Source organism: Martes martes (genome assembly GCF_963455335.1).
Source record: "Martes martes genome assembly, chromosome: 4".
Taxonomy (NCBI): domain Eukaryota; kingdom Metazoa; phylum Chordata; class Mammalia; order Carnivora; family Mustelidae; genus Martes; species Martes martes.
Window position 1 is genome coordinate 164,786,600 of NC_137891.1, and position 17,683 is coordinate 164,804,282.

Consider the following 17,683-nt stretch of genomic DNA (forward strand, 5'->3'; position numbering starts at 1 on the left):
ACAGTGAAGGGGTCAACCAAGAAAACAAAGAAAAAAATAAAAAATTACATGGAAACAAATGAAAATGAAAACAAGATGCTCCCAAATCTTTAGGATGCAGCAAAAGTGGTTCTAAGAGGGAATAGCAATACAGGCCTACTTCAAGAAGCAAGAAAAATCTCAAACAAACAACCTAACCTTACACCTAAAGGAGTTAGAAAAGGCAAAAAATCCAAACATAGCAAAAGAAAGGAAATAATAAAGATTAGAGCTACAGAAACTAAAAACACCAACAGAACAGATGAATGAAACCAGATGATGGTTTCTTTTAAAAAGATCAACAAAACTGATAAACCTCTAGCCAGACTCCTAACAAAAAAAGGGGTGGAGGAAGAGGGCCCAAATATACAAAATAACTAATGGAAGAGGAGAAATAACAACCAATAGCAAAGAAATACGAACAACTATAACAGAATATTATGAAAACTACATGCTTGCAACAAATAGGACAACTGAGAAGAAATGGGTAAAGCCCTAGAAACATATAACCTACCAAAATTAAAGCAGGAAGAAACAAAATTTGAATAGACCAATTACCAGCAAAGAAATTAAATAAATAATCAAAGAACTCCCAAAAAACGGAAGTCCAAGACCAGACAGCTTCACAGGCTAATTCTACCAAACACTTAAAGAAGAGTTAGTACCTATTCTTCTCCACGTACTCCAAAAAACAGAACAGGAAGGAGAACTGCCAAATTCATTCTATGAGGCCAGTATCACCCCGATACCAAAACCAGATGAAGACACAATAAACAAAGAGAACTACAAGCCAACATCTCTCATGAATATAGATACAGAAATCTGCAACAAAGTATTAGTAAACGGAATCCTACAATACATTAAAAAACACATACATCACGATCAAGTGGGATTTATTCATGGGATGCAACAGTGGTTCAATATTCCCCAATCATTATGAGAAAGAGAAAGGATAAAAACTAGATGATGATTTCAACAGATGCAGAAAAAACATTCAACAAAGTACAATATCCGTTCATGATAAAAATCCATCTGCAAAGTAGGCCTAGAGGGAATGCACCTCAACACAATAAAGTCTTTATATGAAAAACCCACAGCTAACATTATACTTGATGGTGAAAAACTGAGTTTTTCTCCTAAGGCCAGGAACAAGGTAAGGACATCCGCTCTTCACTTTTATTCAGCACAGCACTCAAAGTCCTAGCCACAGCAATTAGACAACATAAAAAAATAAAAGGCATCCAGATTGGTAAGGAAGAAGTAAAACTCAGGATGTTATATACAGAAAACCCTAAAGACTACCCAAAACTACTCAAACTGACAAATGAATTCAGTGAAGTTGCAGGATATAAAATCAATGTATAGAAATCTGTTGCAGGGGTGCCTGGGTGGCTCAGTGGGTTAAAGCCTCTGCCTTCGGCTCAGGTCATGATCCCAGGGTCCTGGGATCAAGCCCCGCGTCAGGCTCTCTGCTCAGCAGCGAGCCTGCTTCCTCCTCTCTCTCTCTGCCTGCCTCTCTGCCTACTTGTGATCTGTCTGTCAAATAAATAAATAAAATCTTAAAAAAAAAAAAATCTGTTGCATTCCTATATACTAATAATGAAGCAGCAAAAAGTGAAATTAGGAAAATAATCACATCTTCAATTTCACCAAAAACAATAAAATATCTAGAAATAAACTTAACCAAAGAGCTGAAAGACCTGTACTTTGAAAACTTTGAGACACTGATAAAGAAATTCAAGGTGATGCGAAGAAAAGGAAAGACATTCCGTGCTCATGGACTGAAAGCACAAGTATTGTTAAAATTGCTATACTACCCAAAGCAATCTACAGATTTTATGTGATCTGAATCAAAATACCAATAGCATTTTTCACAGAATTAGAACAAACAATCCTAAAATTTGTATGGAACCACAAAACCTCGAACAGCCAAAGCAATGCTCACTCAGCCGGTTCAGTGATTGCCTTCGGCTCAGGTCATGATCTCAGAGTCCTCAGATTGAGTCCCACATCAGGCTCTCTGCTCAGCAGTGAGTTGCCCTCTCCCTCTGCCTCTGTGATCTCTCTCACTTTCATGCTCTCTCAAATAAATAAATAAAATCTTTTTTAAAAAATGAAAAAGAAAAAACTGTAGGTATCATGATTCCAAATTTCAGTTATATTACAAAGTGGTAGGAATTAAAACAGAATGGCAGTGGCATAAAAATAAATATACAGGTCAACGGAACAGAACAGAAAAACCAGAAATAAACCCACGAGTATTAATTAATCTTTGACAAAGGAGGAATGAATATAGAGTGGGAAAATGACAGTATCTACAACAAATGGTGTTGGGAAAACTGGACAGCAACATACAAAAGAATGAAACTAGACCACTTTGGACCACTCTTTTCATCATATACAAAAATACTCAAAATGGATTAAAGACCTAAATGTGAGTCCTAAAACCATAAAAATCCTTGGGCAAAGCACAAACAGTAATTTCTCTGACACAGGCCATAACAACATTTTTCTAGGTCTTCTGAGTCAAGGGAAGTAAAAGCAAAAACAAATTACTGGGATTACATAAAAATAAAAAATTTCTGCACAGCAAACAATAAAACTAAAAGACAACCTGCTAAGTGGAAGAAGATATCTGCAAGTGACATAAGCAATAAAGGGTTAGTATCCAAAATATAGAAACTGATAACTCAACAAGATCAAATAATCCAGTTAAAAAATGGGCAGAAAACAGAAAAAGGCATTTCTCCAAAGAAGAAATACAGGTGGCCAAGAGACACATGAAAATATGTTCAACAGCACTCATAATCAGGGAAATGCAAATCAAAACTCTAATGAGGCATCACTTTACATCTGTCAGAAAGGTTAAAATCAAAAACACAAGAGTTGGTGATGATGTGGAGAAAAAGGAACACTCTTACACTGTTGGTAGAAATGCAAAGCGATCCAGTAATAGCACTGCTGGATATTTACCCCCAAAATACAAAAACACTAATTCCAAGAGATTACATGAACGCCTATGTTTAATGCAGCATTACTTACAATAGCCAAACTACAGAAGTAGCCTAAGTGCCCACAGATAGATGAATGGAGTATTACCCAGCCATGAAAACAAATGAAGCCCTGCCATTTGCAACATGGGCAGAGCTAGCATATAATGCTAGCAAAATAAGTCAGAGAAAGACAAATACCATATGATGTCACTTATACATGGGAAGAAATAAGCAAAGGGGGGTGGGGGGAGAGACAAATCAAGAAACAGATTTTTAACTATAGAGAACAAACTGATGGGTTACTTGAGGGGAGGCAGGTGTTGAGGGGGATGGGGAAACAGTTGATGGGGATTAAAGAATACACTTATCACAATGAAAAGAAAAATAATGGTAGATATAAGTTCCAATAGCAGTAGTTAAAATGAATATAAACATTTTAAACTTAACTGAAGACAGACTCCCACTCCTTCTTTTCCATCTTCACCAACTCCCCCTGCATAGAGACATTAGCATTTGAGGAAGCAAAGGGTGTGGAGTAACTGGGTGTGCCCGGAGCCCAGGCAGTCTGCTGGTGAGGGGTACCACAGTGAAGCAGCCCAGCAGCAGAGCAAATGAGGTGGTGGGTGGCCGGAATGGTAAGGAGACAGAAAACATTGTGCAAGTAAGTAATTCAGAAAGTAAGTGCATATATTGAGAATAATGGGAGCCAGATTTCTCACTGTTTTATAAAATGATTTATAAATGTGTAAAGGGAGAAGGCTAGAAAGAACCCCAACCAAGGGGTTGGATTGAAATTGCAAGAAATGTTAAGAACTCACAAGCTAAAATAAATGGGTGGATGGACAGATATAGTTGTATACAGTTATGTGATATGTGTATAATTTGTTTATGGATTGACTGATTCTATACACCAAGAGGACATAAGAAACAATTTTACCTCAGTAAGATGAGCACCAAGTGCTAAGGCATTAGGATTCCACGACGGATTCCAAGATTAGGGCAGGGAAAGTACAGAATAATCTTGGAACATCTTGTTTTGAGTAAGTAAATGCTGAAAAAATGATGGGGATATATCAGAAGGACATAGGAGGCGACCAGAACAGGCTTCCATTGGTTAAATCTAGGACAATCTGAGTATTAAAACAAATAATGAGAGCATCAGATTATAACCCAATGAGTAAAATAGGAATCCATGCGTCTATACTGATATAAACAAAAGAGTAAAAAATTAAAAGATTCTATGAATTCTATATAAAACATCTGACAACAGAGAGCAAAAATGATGGGAAAACATTATCAGGCAAATGTTAATTATGGGAAAGGTAAGGGATCAATATTTATAGTATCTGATAAGACAGAATTCAATACCAAAAAAAAGGCTGAGGGACTGCATACTGATTAGAGCAATTAATCAAGAAAATGGATATTAGTATACTTCAAAGATAGCCTGAAAACTGACAAAATTTTAGGCAAGGAAAGGGAGGGTGAATAACACTTGGGTTAAAAAAGGAAATGAGAAAACACCTCCAAACAGACTGATGATAATAAAATCATGTCTGAATCTAAGGACACCACTAAAGAGCTGAAGGGAAAAATAGATCTGAAGTCATTTTCATTTTCATGAAATCATTTTCAGCAGTAAGAATGATTAAGAATGAATAAAGCAATCATTCAATTTAAAAAATGAACCAAAAAATCAAAACAAGAAAAATAGTAACAAAATCAGAAATAAGGAGAAAAGCAAGACTGACAAAACCAAAGATGGTTTTTTGAAAAGATTCTTGGATAGGATGGATTAGAAAAAAGAGAAAAGGCAAGTAATACCAAATACAGAATGGAAGAAGGAAAAAAATTTATGAACGATATGTTAATAAAGCTGGACATAAATGAAACTATGAAAAACTTATAAATATAAAATTATAGAGAAAACATAAAATTATAGAGAAATATAAAAATCCAAATTGATATAAAAAATTTGAACAGGCCAATGAACATTCAGTGAATTAAAATGGCAAAGACCTCCCCTTTAGAGGGATAAAAACAATTAACAGAATTATAAATTTTATAGTTTGACTACATATTCAAAAACAAGTTTTCTGTAAGTTCCACAAAATGGAAAAGGAATAAAACTTGCCCAACTCTTTTTGAGTCTAGTGATTCCAAAATCAGATGAGAATTCAAGAAAAAAAACTAAGAAATATTTCACTTGTGATTACAGACACAAAAGCAAACAAAATACTAGCTAGCCAAACCTAACAGTATATACGTATTTTTAAATTAATAAGGGTTTGTAAATAAATGCAAAAACTGTCCAACATAAGAAAATTAATGTGCTTCATAACATTAATAAAGGCAAAAAGTAAGGACTATTAAAAAAGGGCATCAGTAAGTTCAATACTTTTTTATAACAAAGAAAAACTCATGGCAAACTAGAAATAGAAGGGAATGTCCTTGGTAAAGGTTATATATCTAATCCAAAAGTACATATTAAAAATACATGTAAAACTAGGGTTTCATCAAGGAATGCAAGGATGGTTTGAGATTAGAAAAATCAATCAATGTATTTCACTAAATGAATAATAATACAAATTATATAGATACATTAAATTTGTTTGGTAACAATCTTTTATTTAATGGGAGGAGGGGAGGTTTTTTGTTTTGTTTTGTTTAGTAAAAGCTATCAAAACTTTCTTATCTTGATGCTTAAGATTGCCTTCCAGACGGGATATACAGTTAACCCTCAAAAAACATGAGTTTGAACTGTAAGGTCCACATATACTTGGATTACTTCATAGCACAGTACCATAAATATTTTCTCTTCCTCATGATTTTCTTAATAACATTTTCTTTTCTCTTCTTCACATTATTGTAATACAGCATATAATACATATAATACAAAATATGTGTTAATTGACTATTTGTTAAATCAGTAAGGCTTCCAGTCAACAACAGGCTATCAGTAGTTACGTTTCTGGGGAGTCAAAACTAATACTCTGATTTTCAACTGTGTGATTATTGCCCAACTCCTGCGTTGTTCAAGGGTCAACTATACAGTTCGGTTATTCTTGCAATATATAAGGGTTTTTATAACCTAATATGAATACACTGGCATTATTCACTTTTCTTATTTGGCCAATCTTAAGGACATGAACTGATAGATTTGAAGAGAAATTCCATGATTACTAAAGGAATCTGAACATCTCTTCACATACGTGTTCCCTGTTTGGGTTCCCCTTGTATGAAGTATTCATTATTCTTTGTTCGCTTTTCTTTACAATTCAGCAGTTGTGGGTATATTCAAGATATATATCATTTGGTGGTTTTGCAAGTACAGATATTCCTGCTCTCTGAAAGTTGGTATTAGGCCACTTCACTTTTACAAAAACTTACATTAGCACCCATTTTTGCTAACTGAAAGATATCAGAAGAGGATTTTCACTTTCACAAAAAAGGCACAATGCCAAAATAGCATTCTGAATTTTACAGCTAGTCCTTACAGAGGCAGTGCACACCCCAAGGAGCAAAAGCAGCACCACCAAGCTCCTTTCCTGGGAACTACCCTCAGCGTCTCAGCATCAACCACCTCCGTCTCCATAACTCTCTCTGCAAGGTGTCTGGGAGCATCTGTGCTTTATCTTGGTTTATTTTCTGCATCTGTCAGCAAGATGTGCCAAGAATCAGAAAAACCTAAGAGGGGTTGGGTCTGGGAATGCTAAAATTTTCCATATAGATTTCCATTCTACACTGTTTTGGCTTACTTAAGTTTTCATAGGAACGCTGTACCTTCAGAGAGTGGGGAAACCTGTGTCTTCTCTGAGCCTGTCATTTGTTTGCTATCTTTTACTGACAATTATCCTTAATTCTGATACAAAGTTAATATATAAATTTTTTCCATATGGTTTGTGCTTTGGGAATTTTATTTAAGAAGCTCCTTTTCTCCCCCAGATCACAACAATATTTGCCATATTTCTATTAATTTTATAATTTTACCTTTCACATTTAAGACCTTTAAATCCATTGAGAGCCCACCTTTGGACATGATGCTAGTTAGGTATCCTGTTTTCTCCATGTAAAAAGCCAGTTTTCCAACACCACCTACTAAAACAAACACAGGTTTTTTGCACATTACTTAATTACTAAATACTTTACAGCTTTCAGTGCTACTGTGAATAGTATCTTTTCCTTTTAATCACATTGTCTAATTAGCTGCTGCTCTAGTAGAAAAGTGCTTGAAATTTTTATGAACTATTTTGTAGCTACCATTCTTAAACTTATTTTTCAGAGTTTGCTATTTTCTTAAATACAGGTATCCCTGCACATCTGAAAATATGACTTAAAAATAATGAGTTTCGTAAGCGCCCTGGCTGGCTCGGCTGGTGGAGCATCCAACTCTTGTCTCAGGGTCATGAGTTGGAGCCTCACACTGGGTGTAGAGATTACTTAAAAATAAATAAATAGAATAAAAATAATGAGTTTTCTCTTTCCAATACTGACAGTCTCTTTCTTTTTCTTCCTTATGGTTTGGATTAGAATTTCTAGTTCTATGTTAAGCAGTAGCATGACCCTGGGTGTAGTAAATCTGTTAGGAAACTCGTTTGTTTACTTTAGCAGAGACCAAATAACAATGGCTGAAGTAAGACAGAAAGCTTCTGTCTTTCTTATGTGAAGGTCCGAGCTAGCAGGCAGTTCAGTAGAGAAGTGCCCCTGCCTTAGGAGGTTAATGTGCTTTTGATATGCTGCCCTTTCCCACGCAGATAGAACTGGGCTGCCATGAGCGTAGTGACATTCTGGCCCATCGAAAAGGGGAAATTACAAGAGGAAGGCAAGCTCTTTCCTTTTAAGGATGTGACCTGCTAGTTATAAACTGTTTCCATCCCCTTGGTCAAAAGTCAGTCCCATGTTCACAGTTGCAAAGTAGCCTGGAAAATATAAGTGCCTACCAAAGAAACTACTGCCTAGCTAAAACAAGGCAGAGGAGTAGGGGGTTCTGTTAATGAAAGAAGTGGGGAGATGTATATTGCTGTATAGTTGTCTTGCTCCCAAGTCATGGTATATAACCATTACTAAGTAAATGAAATTTCATTAAGAGTTTCCGCAATTGAAAAAAAAAAAAGGTGTATCATGCATTTCCTCCTTCTTTCAATGTAGTAAGTTATTAGTGGATTTCTGTGATGTCAATTACTCTTCATATGTATATAAGCATGAGTAAAGAGCTTATGATTACATAAGGTACTTAGTTATTCTAAATATTTGATTCAAATCATATAGCATATTATGTTTTGCAGAACTGGAAGCACTGGGGTGCCTGGGTGGCCCAGTAGGTTAAGCAAGCAGCTGCTGTTGGCTCAGGTCATGATCCCACAGTCCTGGGATCGAGTACCAAACTGGGCTCCCTGCTCAGTGGGGAGTCTGCTTCTCCCCTCTTTGCCAGCTGCTCCCCGTACTTGTGCTTTCTGTGTGTGTCAGATAAATCAGTAAAATCTTGGGAAAAAAAAAAAAGAATCGGAAGCACCGAACTTACTGAAAATGCAGGCTGCAGGAAGGGGATTAACCTTTATTTAAAATCTTGCTATATGCCTAGCAATGTTATGATAAAAAAAACTATCACATCCAAAAGCCTAACATGTGCCAAATTCATAAAAATTATTCTTATTCCCACTTTATAAGAAAACTGAGGCACACAGTAATTAAGTGATTTACCTAAAGCTATACAACCAGTAAGTAGAAAGACTAGGCTCCAAAGCCTCAGATCTTCCTACTCTGTAACAATGCCTCTCAATGATTATTCTTTCAACAATGATAACACAGAGGAGGAACTAAGGGAATTAGTGCCTAATTCTTTCCTCAAATTTCAACTCACTACCACAGTGAACTTTTTTATTTACATGGAAAATTAAATTCTGAATTTAATAGAAAACTGGGATTCATACGTAGAAATTCATTTTACTTTAGACTTCTTGGAAAACTCCTGTTCTACAAAATTAGGAATGTCAAAAGGCAGTAGACAGAAACAGTCCATGTGGAATTGATAGTGGGTTTGCACAATACCCAGATAGAGTGAGAGTTGATGGAAAATGCCATTTAGTCTCACATTTCCAAATTACATATTTATCCTTAAGAAATAGATATATATACTTTATCCCAGTCTCACAATTTCAGAATCATTCAAGGTGAACTGATGCAAGCTTTGTAAATCTCAAAAAACTTTGCCTGAAATGAAACATATACCTAGGATACCTGGTATTTCCAAGCTTTCAGGGCTCTCCCTATAGTTAACTAAAATGGGAACGAGTCTTTTGATGGAAAAAGAAAACAAGTGAAAAGACTTCACAATGAAACAATATGCTTACTGCACTAAGTAAAAACCAAATAATTTATTTCTTGAAAACTGCTCTCTCTTAGTAATATACCATCTGTTGGCTTATACACATAAGGTTAAACAGAAAAAAAATATTTAAAATTTGTTCAAGACAAAGAAAAGGAATAACTCACCCATCAAATACAAATATACTATTTTATTCTAAGGGAATATTTCTGTAGTTTCTGCAAGGGGAAAACCCAAAAGTGGTTAAAAAACAAAAAAGAACAGAAAGGATAATTTAGATGTTTTGCTTGTTTGATGTTTTTTTTTTTCTCCCCTGGAAATAAAAATGCAATTTTACATAATTTTAATAAAATTTTTAAAAGCAAATAGTCTGACACACATATCAACAGCTACGCTTATGAAGAATGACCAATAATTAATCAAGATTTTCTTTTACGTATTAATTTAGGGTCTGGACAACTCTGTGGACTAACATGCAATTGAAGTCCTGATACAGTCATTGACCTGGGTATTAGCTGTTCTCAGTTAAAAGATACAGATTTCTTTTTTTCTCTCTGGTGTTTTCTAACAAATGTATCTACTATGCCAACAATATTTTTTCTTGATACAACTACAGAGGGGGAAATGTTAGTGTTTATACAAACCATAAAATTTGTATAGTGGGGGCTATTACAACTGATGTTTCTGGATAGTTTATTGGCAGACTTATCAGACAATCCAGTTGCTTTTCCTCCATATCAAACAAGATCTGGATGTAAGAAGTTTTCCAGTCAGAAATGACAAACACAGATGGAATTAATCATACAGAATTGGGGCAGATTTACTTCTTTCACAAAGTTCCTGGTAACCAAAACGAAATTTGTTACAGGCAGAGGGACAGAACCATCAAGTATACAACGTCAAAAGGCCTACTTTTAAACTTTTATTGTACTTAAATGACTTTCATTTATTTTAAAAAAACCAAAACACCTGCCACCCCCATCTAAAAAATGGGATATACTGAAAGTCTTTCAAGGTTAAAATTTCTAAGAGGCTTTGTGGACTTCTTGCATTTCTATTACGGGGTCAAATTCACCTCAGCTAAAGAAGTTCTGTGATTGGCCAACATCATAAAAACTTTGAGTCAAAATTTTCTGGGGGTAGAAGCTGAGAATGGAGATGAGGGAGATGGATTGATATGCCAAACACACCTATGACTTGCAATCCTCAAAGAACTACTAAAACGGCTAGAGTTTGGAATAATGCTATAAGACCTGCTGTGGATATGCAAGACAGTCAATGTCTTTGTATCCTAACCCCAGAATCCATATTTTCAAGTTTCTTAGGGCAATAAGATCATCTTCCAAATGCTTTATAGGAACATACTAGGACCTTTTCTACCATAATTCTGACAGCTAAGTAATACTGTGTCTTTGTGGAATCACCCACAGGTTTGCCAGAGTAAGGAGAGAGACTATTCTTTTTGAAATGACAAGGGCCTCCAGAAACTGGTGCAAAAGACAAAATAAGAGGATCTGGGAAACAGGAAGATAAAACAATGAGAAAAGCTGCCATTTGGGGATAAAATGAAAACAAAAGAACCCCCATTTCTGTGTACCACAGCTCATGCTATGAGACAGCAGCAATAAAGGCTGACACCCAGAGAAGTGGGCATTTTAGTGGGTTTTCTACAAACATTTCAAGACACTTGGGGTCTAATGGGCTCCACAGATTTTCTGTGTGCATAATCAGTTCGTGGAGTTTCAGCCCCTTTACCTCAATTTACCCACGTCTAGACCCACAGCTGAGAAGGCTAGACCCAGAAAGTGAAGGGACACATTACTGTGTGAACAGCAGTGAAGGCCTTTTTCCCTGATGTGAGGGGCCCATGGCAAAAGCACCAGAGGCTTCTATCCTTCACAGAACTGGCTTGGCAGTGAAAATCAAAATCAAGACCACATCACTCTCTACCTTTTAAAAAAAAGTTGAGTATTTTTATTGGGTCTTCAAGTCTGGGTCCCACAGTCCTTATCTGATGTCACTCTTAGCTCTGCACTGATTTCTCCCCTGACGTGCACATAGGGCTTGCCCAAGTAGCCTACTGCAGCCAAGGTTTGATTCCAAAGCTACCTCTCTAAGGTCTAAGGTTACTATGGTAGAGTTTTATACAACAGTTTTCCTTAAAAATATTCCACAATTTGTTATTCCCAAACAAAATAAGATTATGCACCACTCAGAGAAATTGGTTAGTCATTCTGAAGATGTCTAAGAACTATATCACTGCCAAAGAACAACATTTCTCAGGTTCATATTCTTTCCTTCAGTTTTCATTTGTACATCCACACTGTGGTTCACGAGTCATCTGTTTTCCATTATCTTATAATCAAGTCAAGAGGACTTGGACTTGTACATCGTTTTCCAAAGCTGGATGCATTCACAGTTTGGTGCATACCCATGTGTATGAAAATAGGAACCCCACTTCCACTTTAATCTGATAATTCAACATCAGAGTCTTCTGATTTGGCTTTGGCAAGTTCTTCGTGTACCTCCCTCACCATGAGAATACGTGTTAACATGGTGTCCAGGGTCCCAGGGTCTATCGGGAATGTGGAGTACCACATGGGACTATTCGGAACACAGGAGCGCTCGGGTTGCAGGTAAAACACATCATTCCTCTGCTTCACACTTTCAGAACTATCCACAGGGGAAAAAAAAAAAAAAAAGAAAGAAAGAAAGAAACTAAGGAAATTGGGGATCAGAAAATGTAGGAAATATGTAACTACTCTTTAATATAGTGGCTCTCGCCTTTTTCCCTACTGTGACTAATGTCATAGATAAGCAATGCACCCAGGGAGATAAATAAGTTTACAAGCACTCTCCCCCTGGTGCAACCTGTGACTGCACATTTTCTATACTCACTGGAGGTGAGTATAATGTTAACACAAGACAAAATATAAGTCGTTCATGAACTTTAGTATTTAAAACATTATTAGGAGCAACAAAAAATTCAACTCACATATGACACTATGGCTGAGAACCACATATCCTCAGCACCCAATATCCTGGAATGATCCCCGGGAGCATTCAGTACACATTACCACGGGGCAAACCCAGTCACTACATTTCTTTGAGAAAAAAGTGCTTTAGTGTGGCTCCTATAACTCTAAAGTCTTAAAGTTTCTGTAAGAGAAAGACCATTCAAAAAACAGAAATTCCTTAAAAATAAACTGTTTTTCTATTTACAGGTTTAGGAGTACAACCTCTGCTATTTTTCCTATATAAACAGCAAAATCACAACATAGTTATCACATAAAGGGTGAGCAACAGTTGTAAAGATCAAACAATAGCTGTGATTCTTGCTTTTGAAGAGATTTTTAGAAAAACAATTATCAAGATAAAGCAGTTTGTTTTGGGGTCCAAAATCCAGGCAGATATGAGAAAAGGGACAAAAAGGAGATTAAAGGTATACCCTTGTCTAAAGTTTTATTTCTGATATTCAAGTATCTGAAATCCAAGACACGTTAACTACTTTTTGAACTGTGCTGAACCTAGTCTGGAGGAAGGCTGCTTACCATTTTGACAGGTAAAACTCATAAAGTCGGACTGGACATCGTAATGGGTTGTCAGTATTCTCTGCCATCTCCACACCCACTGGAACCTCATCATCTTCATTTCGTTTCCTTTTGCCAACAGTTAGTTTATCTTGAGATGGGAAATAATAATCAAAAGATTAGAAGAATCTTTTCTTCCAGTCTCAAGACAGGCACTGAGCTTTGTTTCCAGTCAGAACTGTCAGTCCCTCCTCCTCCCACGAGCACTGACTGAGCACCTACGGAGGCCCTAGACAGTGTTTTAAGTACTGCTTAATAGGACTGAACAAATCAAAGCCACCATTCTGTAAAATTTATGTTTTCCAGCTCACCAAAATGGGTGTAGCATGGCAAAAAGCATGGTACTAGAGAGTTAGGTCCTAATTCTGAACCTGATTTTGCTATGAAATTTCATCAGATATATCTTAAGCCACAGCAAGATAAAGAAGGGGAAAAAAGGGTTCTAAGTGCTCTTCTACAGAAGAGATCAAGAGAGAAGTTGTCATCTCTTTACCTGAAAATGCTTTTACTGTGGGGCATCAGAGTCCAGTGGGCATTATCAAGTTTCTTCTAGCTGTCACAGTATTATGAAAAATGGAATCTTTGTTGGGAAAAGAAATTCTAAGTTGACCATTTGATAAGAAAAGGTCAAGCCCTTTTCCACCAACAGAATTTTAGAGGCCAAGGGTTATCAAAAAGAAACCAGGGTGAGGGGCGCCTGAGCGGCTCAGTGAGTTAAAGCCTCTGCCTTCGGCTCGGGTCATGATCCCAGGGTCCTGGGATCGAGCCCCACATCGGGCTCTCTGCTCGGCAGGGAGCCTGCTTCCTCCTCTCTCTCTGCCTGCCTCTCTGCCTACTTGTGATCTCTGTCTGTCAAATATATAAATAAAATCTTAAAAAAAAAAAAAAAAAGAAACCAGGGTGAAGACATAGAAAGTAGAGCTGTTTCTTTCCCACTTTCTCCATTCAGGCTTTAAGAGAATATTAGTGGGTGGTGGATCTGCTGCGAACCTGAAGAAAAAGGTTTTCTTCTTCTTTTCTTATAGCTGCTCTTAATAGGTGGCAAAGAACCTTCCCCAGCTTCCTGCATTAGTTATTACTTAAAATTCACCCCAGTTTTCTATTTAGAGGGCACCTAAATATAAAGACTCATTCATTCAGAAAAGAAGCTGAACTTACTACCAGTCTTGTAAAGCACCTCATCAGAAAACAGGGAAATGTTACCTGACTGCCTCTCCCTGCCCCCAATATCAATTAAGAGCATAAAGTGGGCTATATACGAGCAAAATAAAGGAGACAGGACATAGTCACGGGGTGAGAAAGCACAATGGTGTTACATTTTCTAAAGGAAAGGAGCAACTGAGAGAAAAGTTAACACAACCATGAACATCACAATTATTCTTTATAGACTTTAGTTTCAGTAATTTTTAAAGTCTCACATTCAAAATATATATATATTTCATTCTTATCCCAAGAAAGTAACAACTTGACTTTTGGAATTTTAGAACTTACAATTTTGGTTAGAATTAATATGTTTAATTTCTAGTTCCATAATATGTTAGTTTTTTTTTAATGTTAAAAACAAACTACTACTGAGTAGGCTGTTTTGGGAATGTAAGACCATAAACCTAAGAAAATTGTGACTGCTGACATTACTCCACCATGTACTAAACTGATACAGATCTTCCTTGACATACAATAGGGTTTCAACCTGATAAACCCACCCTGAAACAAAAATGCATTTAATACATGTAACCTTTCAAACACCATAGCTGAAACATGCTTGGAACACTTATACAGCCCACAACTCAGCAAAAATCCCCTAACACAAAGGCTATTTTATAATAAAGTATTGACTACCTCATGTCATTGATTAAATACTATACTAGAAAGTGAAAAGGCTGACTGGGTACAGAAGGGCTATAAGCATACCGTCCACCCTTGTGATCCTTGGGCTGACTGGGAGCTACAGACTGTTGCCGCCCAGTATCACAAGTGAGGATCATATTGCATTCCACTGGCCCAAGAAAATACCAAAATCCACATTCAAAGTACAGTTTCTACTGAATGCATGCATGTCGCTTTTTCACGACTGTAACGTTGAAAAATTATTAAGTCAAACACCATCTGCATACTTTAGGCCAGGTTTTAAGTTTCTTCAGAAATTGACAGTTAATATTAACTATAAAGAGTTTTAGTTATTTTTTTAATTAAAAATTAACTAAAAATAAATCAATCAAGATTTAGAAATAATAGGTTTAAAAATTAGGTTTCTTTAAACTAGCAACTGGGTGATCTATATTGCCTCTAAATTGGTGATTCTGATTCTTAGCTGTGTGTTTAAATTCTCTGGAAAGTTTTACAATGCAGATTTATTTGGGCTCTACTTCTGACCAATTAAATCAGAATTTCTAATTTAAAAGCCAAAAAAGGGGGCGCCTGGGTGGCTCAGTGGGCTGGGGCCTCTGCCTTCGGCTCGGGTGATGATCCCAGAACCCTGGGATCGAGCCCCGTGTCGGGCTCTCTGCTCAGCGGGGAGCCTGCTTCCTCCTCTCTCTCTGCCTGCTTCTCTGCTTACTTGTGATCTCTGTCAAATAAATAAATAAAATCTTAAAAAAAAAAAAAAAGCCAAAAAGTACAGTGAAGCAAGTGATCATGGCAAGTCTTTAACCTAGCCTTGGCAATAAAAAAGCATCTATACTCTAAAGCTACATCTAAAGCTACACTCTTCCATGTCTAGAAATGTTAGTTATCCTTCTGTGGTAAGTCTCTATTTGCATACTAACCAGACTTCGAATAAAAATCTCAAACTCCACCACACACCTGGTTCTGACTCCTGCTTTTGTAAAGGTGGAAAGAACCTCAGATATGTCATCTTGTTGCTATACTTCAGAGTCCTAGTCCGTCTCATCACGTGGGCAAAGGAAAGCTTCAAGTGCTCAGTCACATTCTTGAGTTGAAAGTATTTGGTATTGAAGAAAAGAAGGGTGTTCAAGAGGACGATGGGTGAGTAGGCGCCCAGCTGTTTGCACTCCCACAAATGCTCTTCTTCAATGCGAGAGAACATGTAACCTGCACCAAAGAAGGGGGAAAGCAGTAACAGTACTAAGCTCCTGCTAAACAGGACCAAGTAATAAATTCTCAGAGAGGACTATATAAAGGAAATGACCCATTGTTCCCCTCCCCCCTCCTCCCTTCTACGGAAAACCAGAAAAGGCACCCCAAAGAAAGAGCAGATGAGTCCAATGAAGCAGACGCCATGAGCAATCCCCTGAAACAGTTTTAATCTATTGTTATTTTAGACCAGGGTTTGGCTAACTTTTTCTGTAAAGGGCCAGATGGTAAATATTTCAAGTACTGTGGGACACAGAGGCTCTGAACAACTCTGTTGTTACCGAAGATGGTGAGCAGCAAACAATATGGAAATAATCAGGTGTGGTGTATACCAATAAAGTTTACTTGTACACGGAAATTTAAATTTCATACAATTTTAATTTTCATTTGCCACAAAATATTACTCTTCTTTAGATTTTCTCCAACCATTTGTAACTCATGGACTATACAGAAACAGGCAGCAGGCCAGATCAAGCAGTTTGCAGACTCCTGTTTGAGATCATTATGCTTATTGTTAACTGGTTCAGTTTCATTTTAGCTCAGATCATTAAAAGGCAGCTAGCTCCCTCCCTCCCTCACACACCCTCTTATTTTAAATTACATTAAGAGTGATTACTGTGATGACTTATATGGGATTCTTTTTGAAAAGCAGGTGTCCTGCAGAAGAATTAAGATGAGTACACCTTTAAGCACACGCTCCTCATGACAGTCTTTAAATGCAGGTCCTTCCTAATGTTCTCACCAATCCTCCTTGTTGCTGCTTATGCATTCTATTCTTAGGAGACTAACCGCAAACATGAATTTATTACTTCCAACTCTATCTCCCTTGTCTCTTCTTTGGATGCTAAATGCATCAAGACACCACACTGCTCAAAATGCTTCAAAGGTGCTCTCTGCCCAAAAGGGGCACAAAATCCTAAACGTCACGTTCAACCTCTCTGTTCACAGTCACGGAGCCTAATACCAGGAGTAAATCAGGAAGCTGTCCGACAACGTATGGTCATAGATAATCCAACGATGAAGACTTAACTCTTCTAACAACCAGTACAGGGTAGTGATAATGAACTACTGAGGAAGGTCCACCACTAATGGGTACAGTCTAGAAGTAAAGTGTATGTCAGCTGCTGGTATAGTGTTCAACTTCACTGACACTACCAAACCAAAAATGGCTTCTAAAAACTAAATACAACTTCCAGTTTTATTTTTGTTACACTGTATGGAAGTTATAATTTTACTAAAATCAATAATAAACCAGAGTTTCTCCTCAGAAGTCCAAATATGCTATAAATCAAGACAGAAATATAAATGAACAATTTATAAAAAGATAATCATAAAATTAAGCACATTAGGAAGGCATATCATGAAAAGAATCAAAATAAAAGATAAGCATCCTACCATTAGGAAGTATTGTAGGTTCCCATATTTTCAAGAGTTTGGTAAGTTCAATCATAAATCTGGAATAGGGCTCAGTAAAAATGTTATCTATTCTACCATTTTCAAACAGGTACTACAAGAGAAAAAATGGAAACATATATGTTGATACAAAGAAAACACAAGCTTTTTTAAAAAGATTATTTGAAGGAATAAAGTTTACCCTTAATTTTGCCCTTAACATTGTGAACCATTTTAAGGAAACACCTTGAAATACCAGGATGCGAGATATA

The 17,683-nt window shown here is 36.7% G+C and overlaps 1 protein-coding gene across 2 annotated transcripts in view; it reads right to left on the bottom strand.

Annotated features, from left to right (window-relative positions):
• Positions 1-9,359: 9,359 nt before the first annotated feature.
• Positions 9,360-17,683, bottom strand: part of ZMYM4 (zinc finger MYM-type containing 4) — a 146,926-nt gene continuing 138,602 nt past the window's right edge. For both annotated transcript variants that reach the window (XM_080800227.1, XM_080800226.1), the window contains exons 27-30: positions 17,415-17,526; positions 15,729-15,977; positions 12,888-13,017; positions 9,360-12,009 (exon numbers count right to left, since the gene is read on the bottom strand). In XM_080800227.1, the coding sequence (XP_080656353.1) occupies positions 11,802-12,009; positions 12,888-13,017; positions 15,729-15,977; positions 17,415-17,526 (699 nt within the window). In that variant the 3' untranslated portion in view covers positions 9,360-11,801. The remainder of the gene's footprint in view (positions 12,010-12,887; positions 13,018-15,728; positions 15,978-17,414; positions 17,527-17,683) is intronic.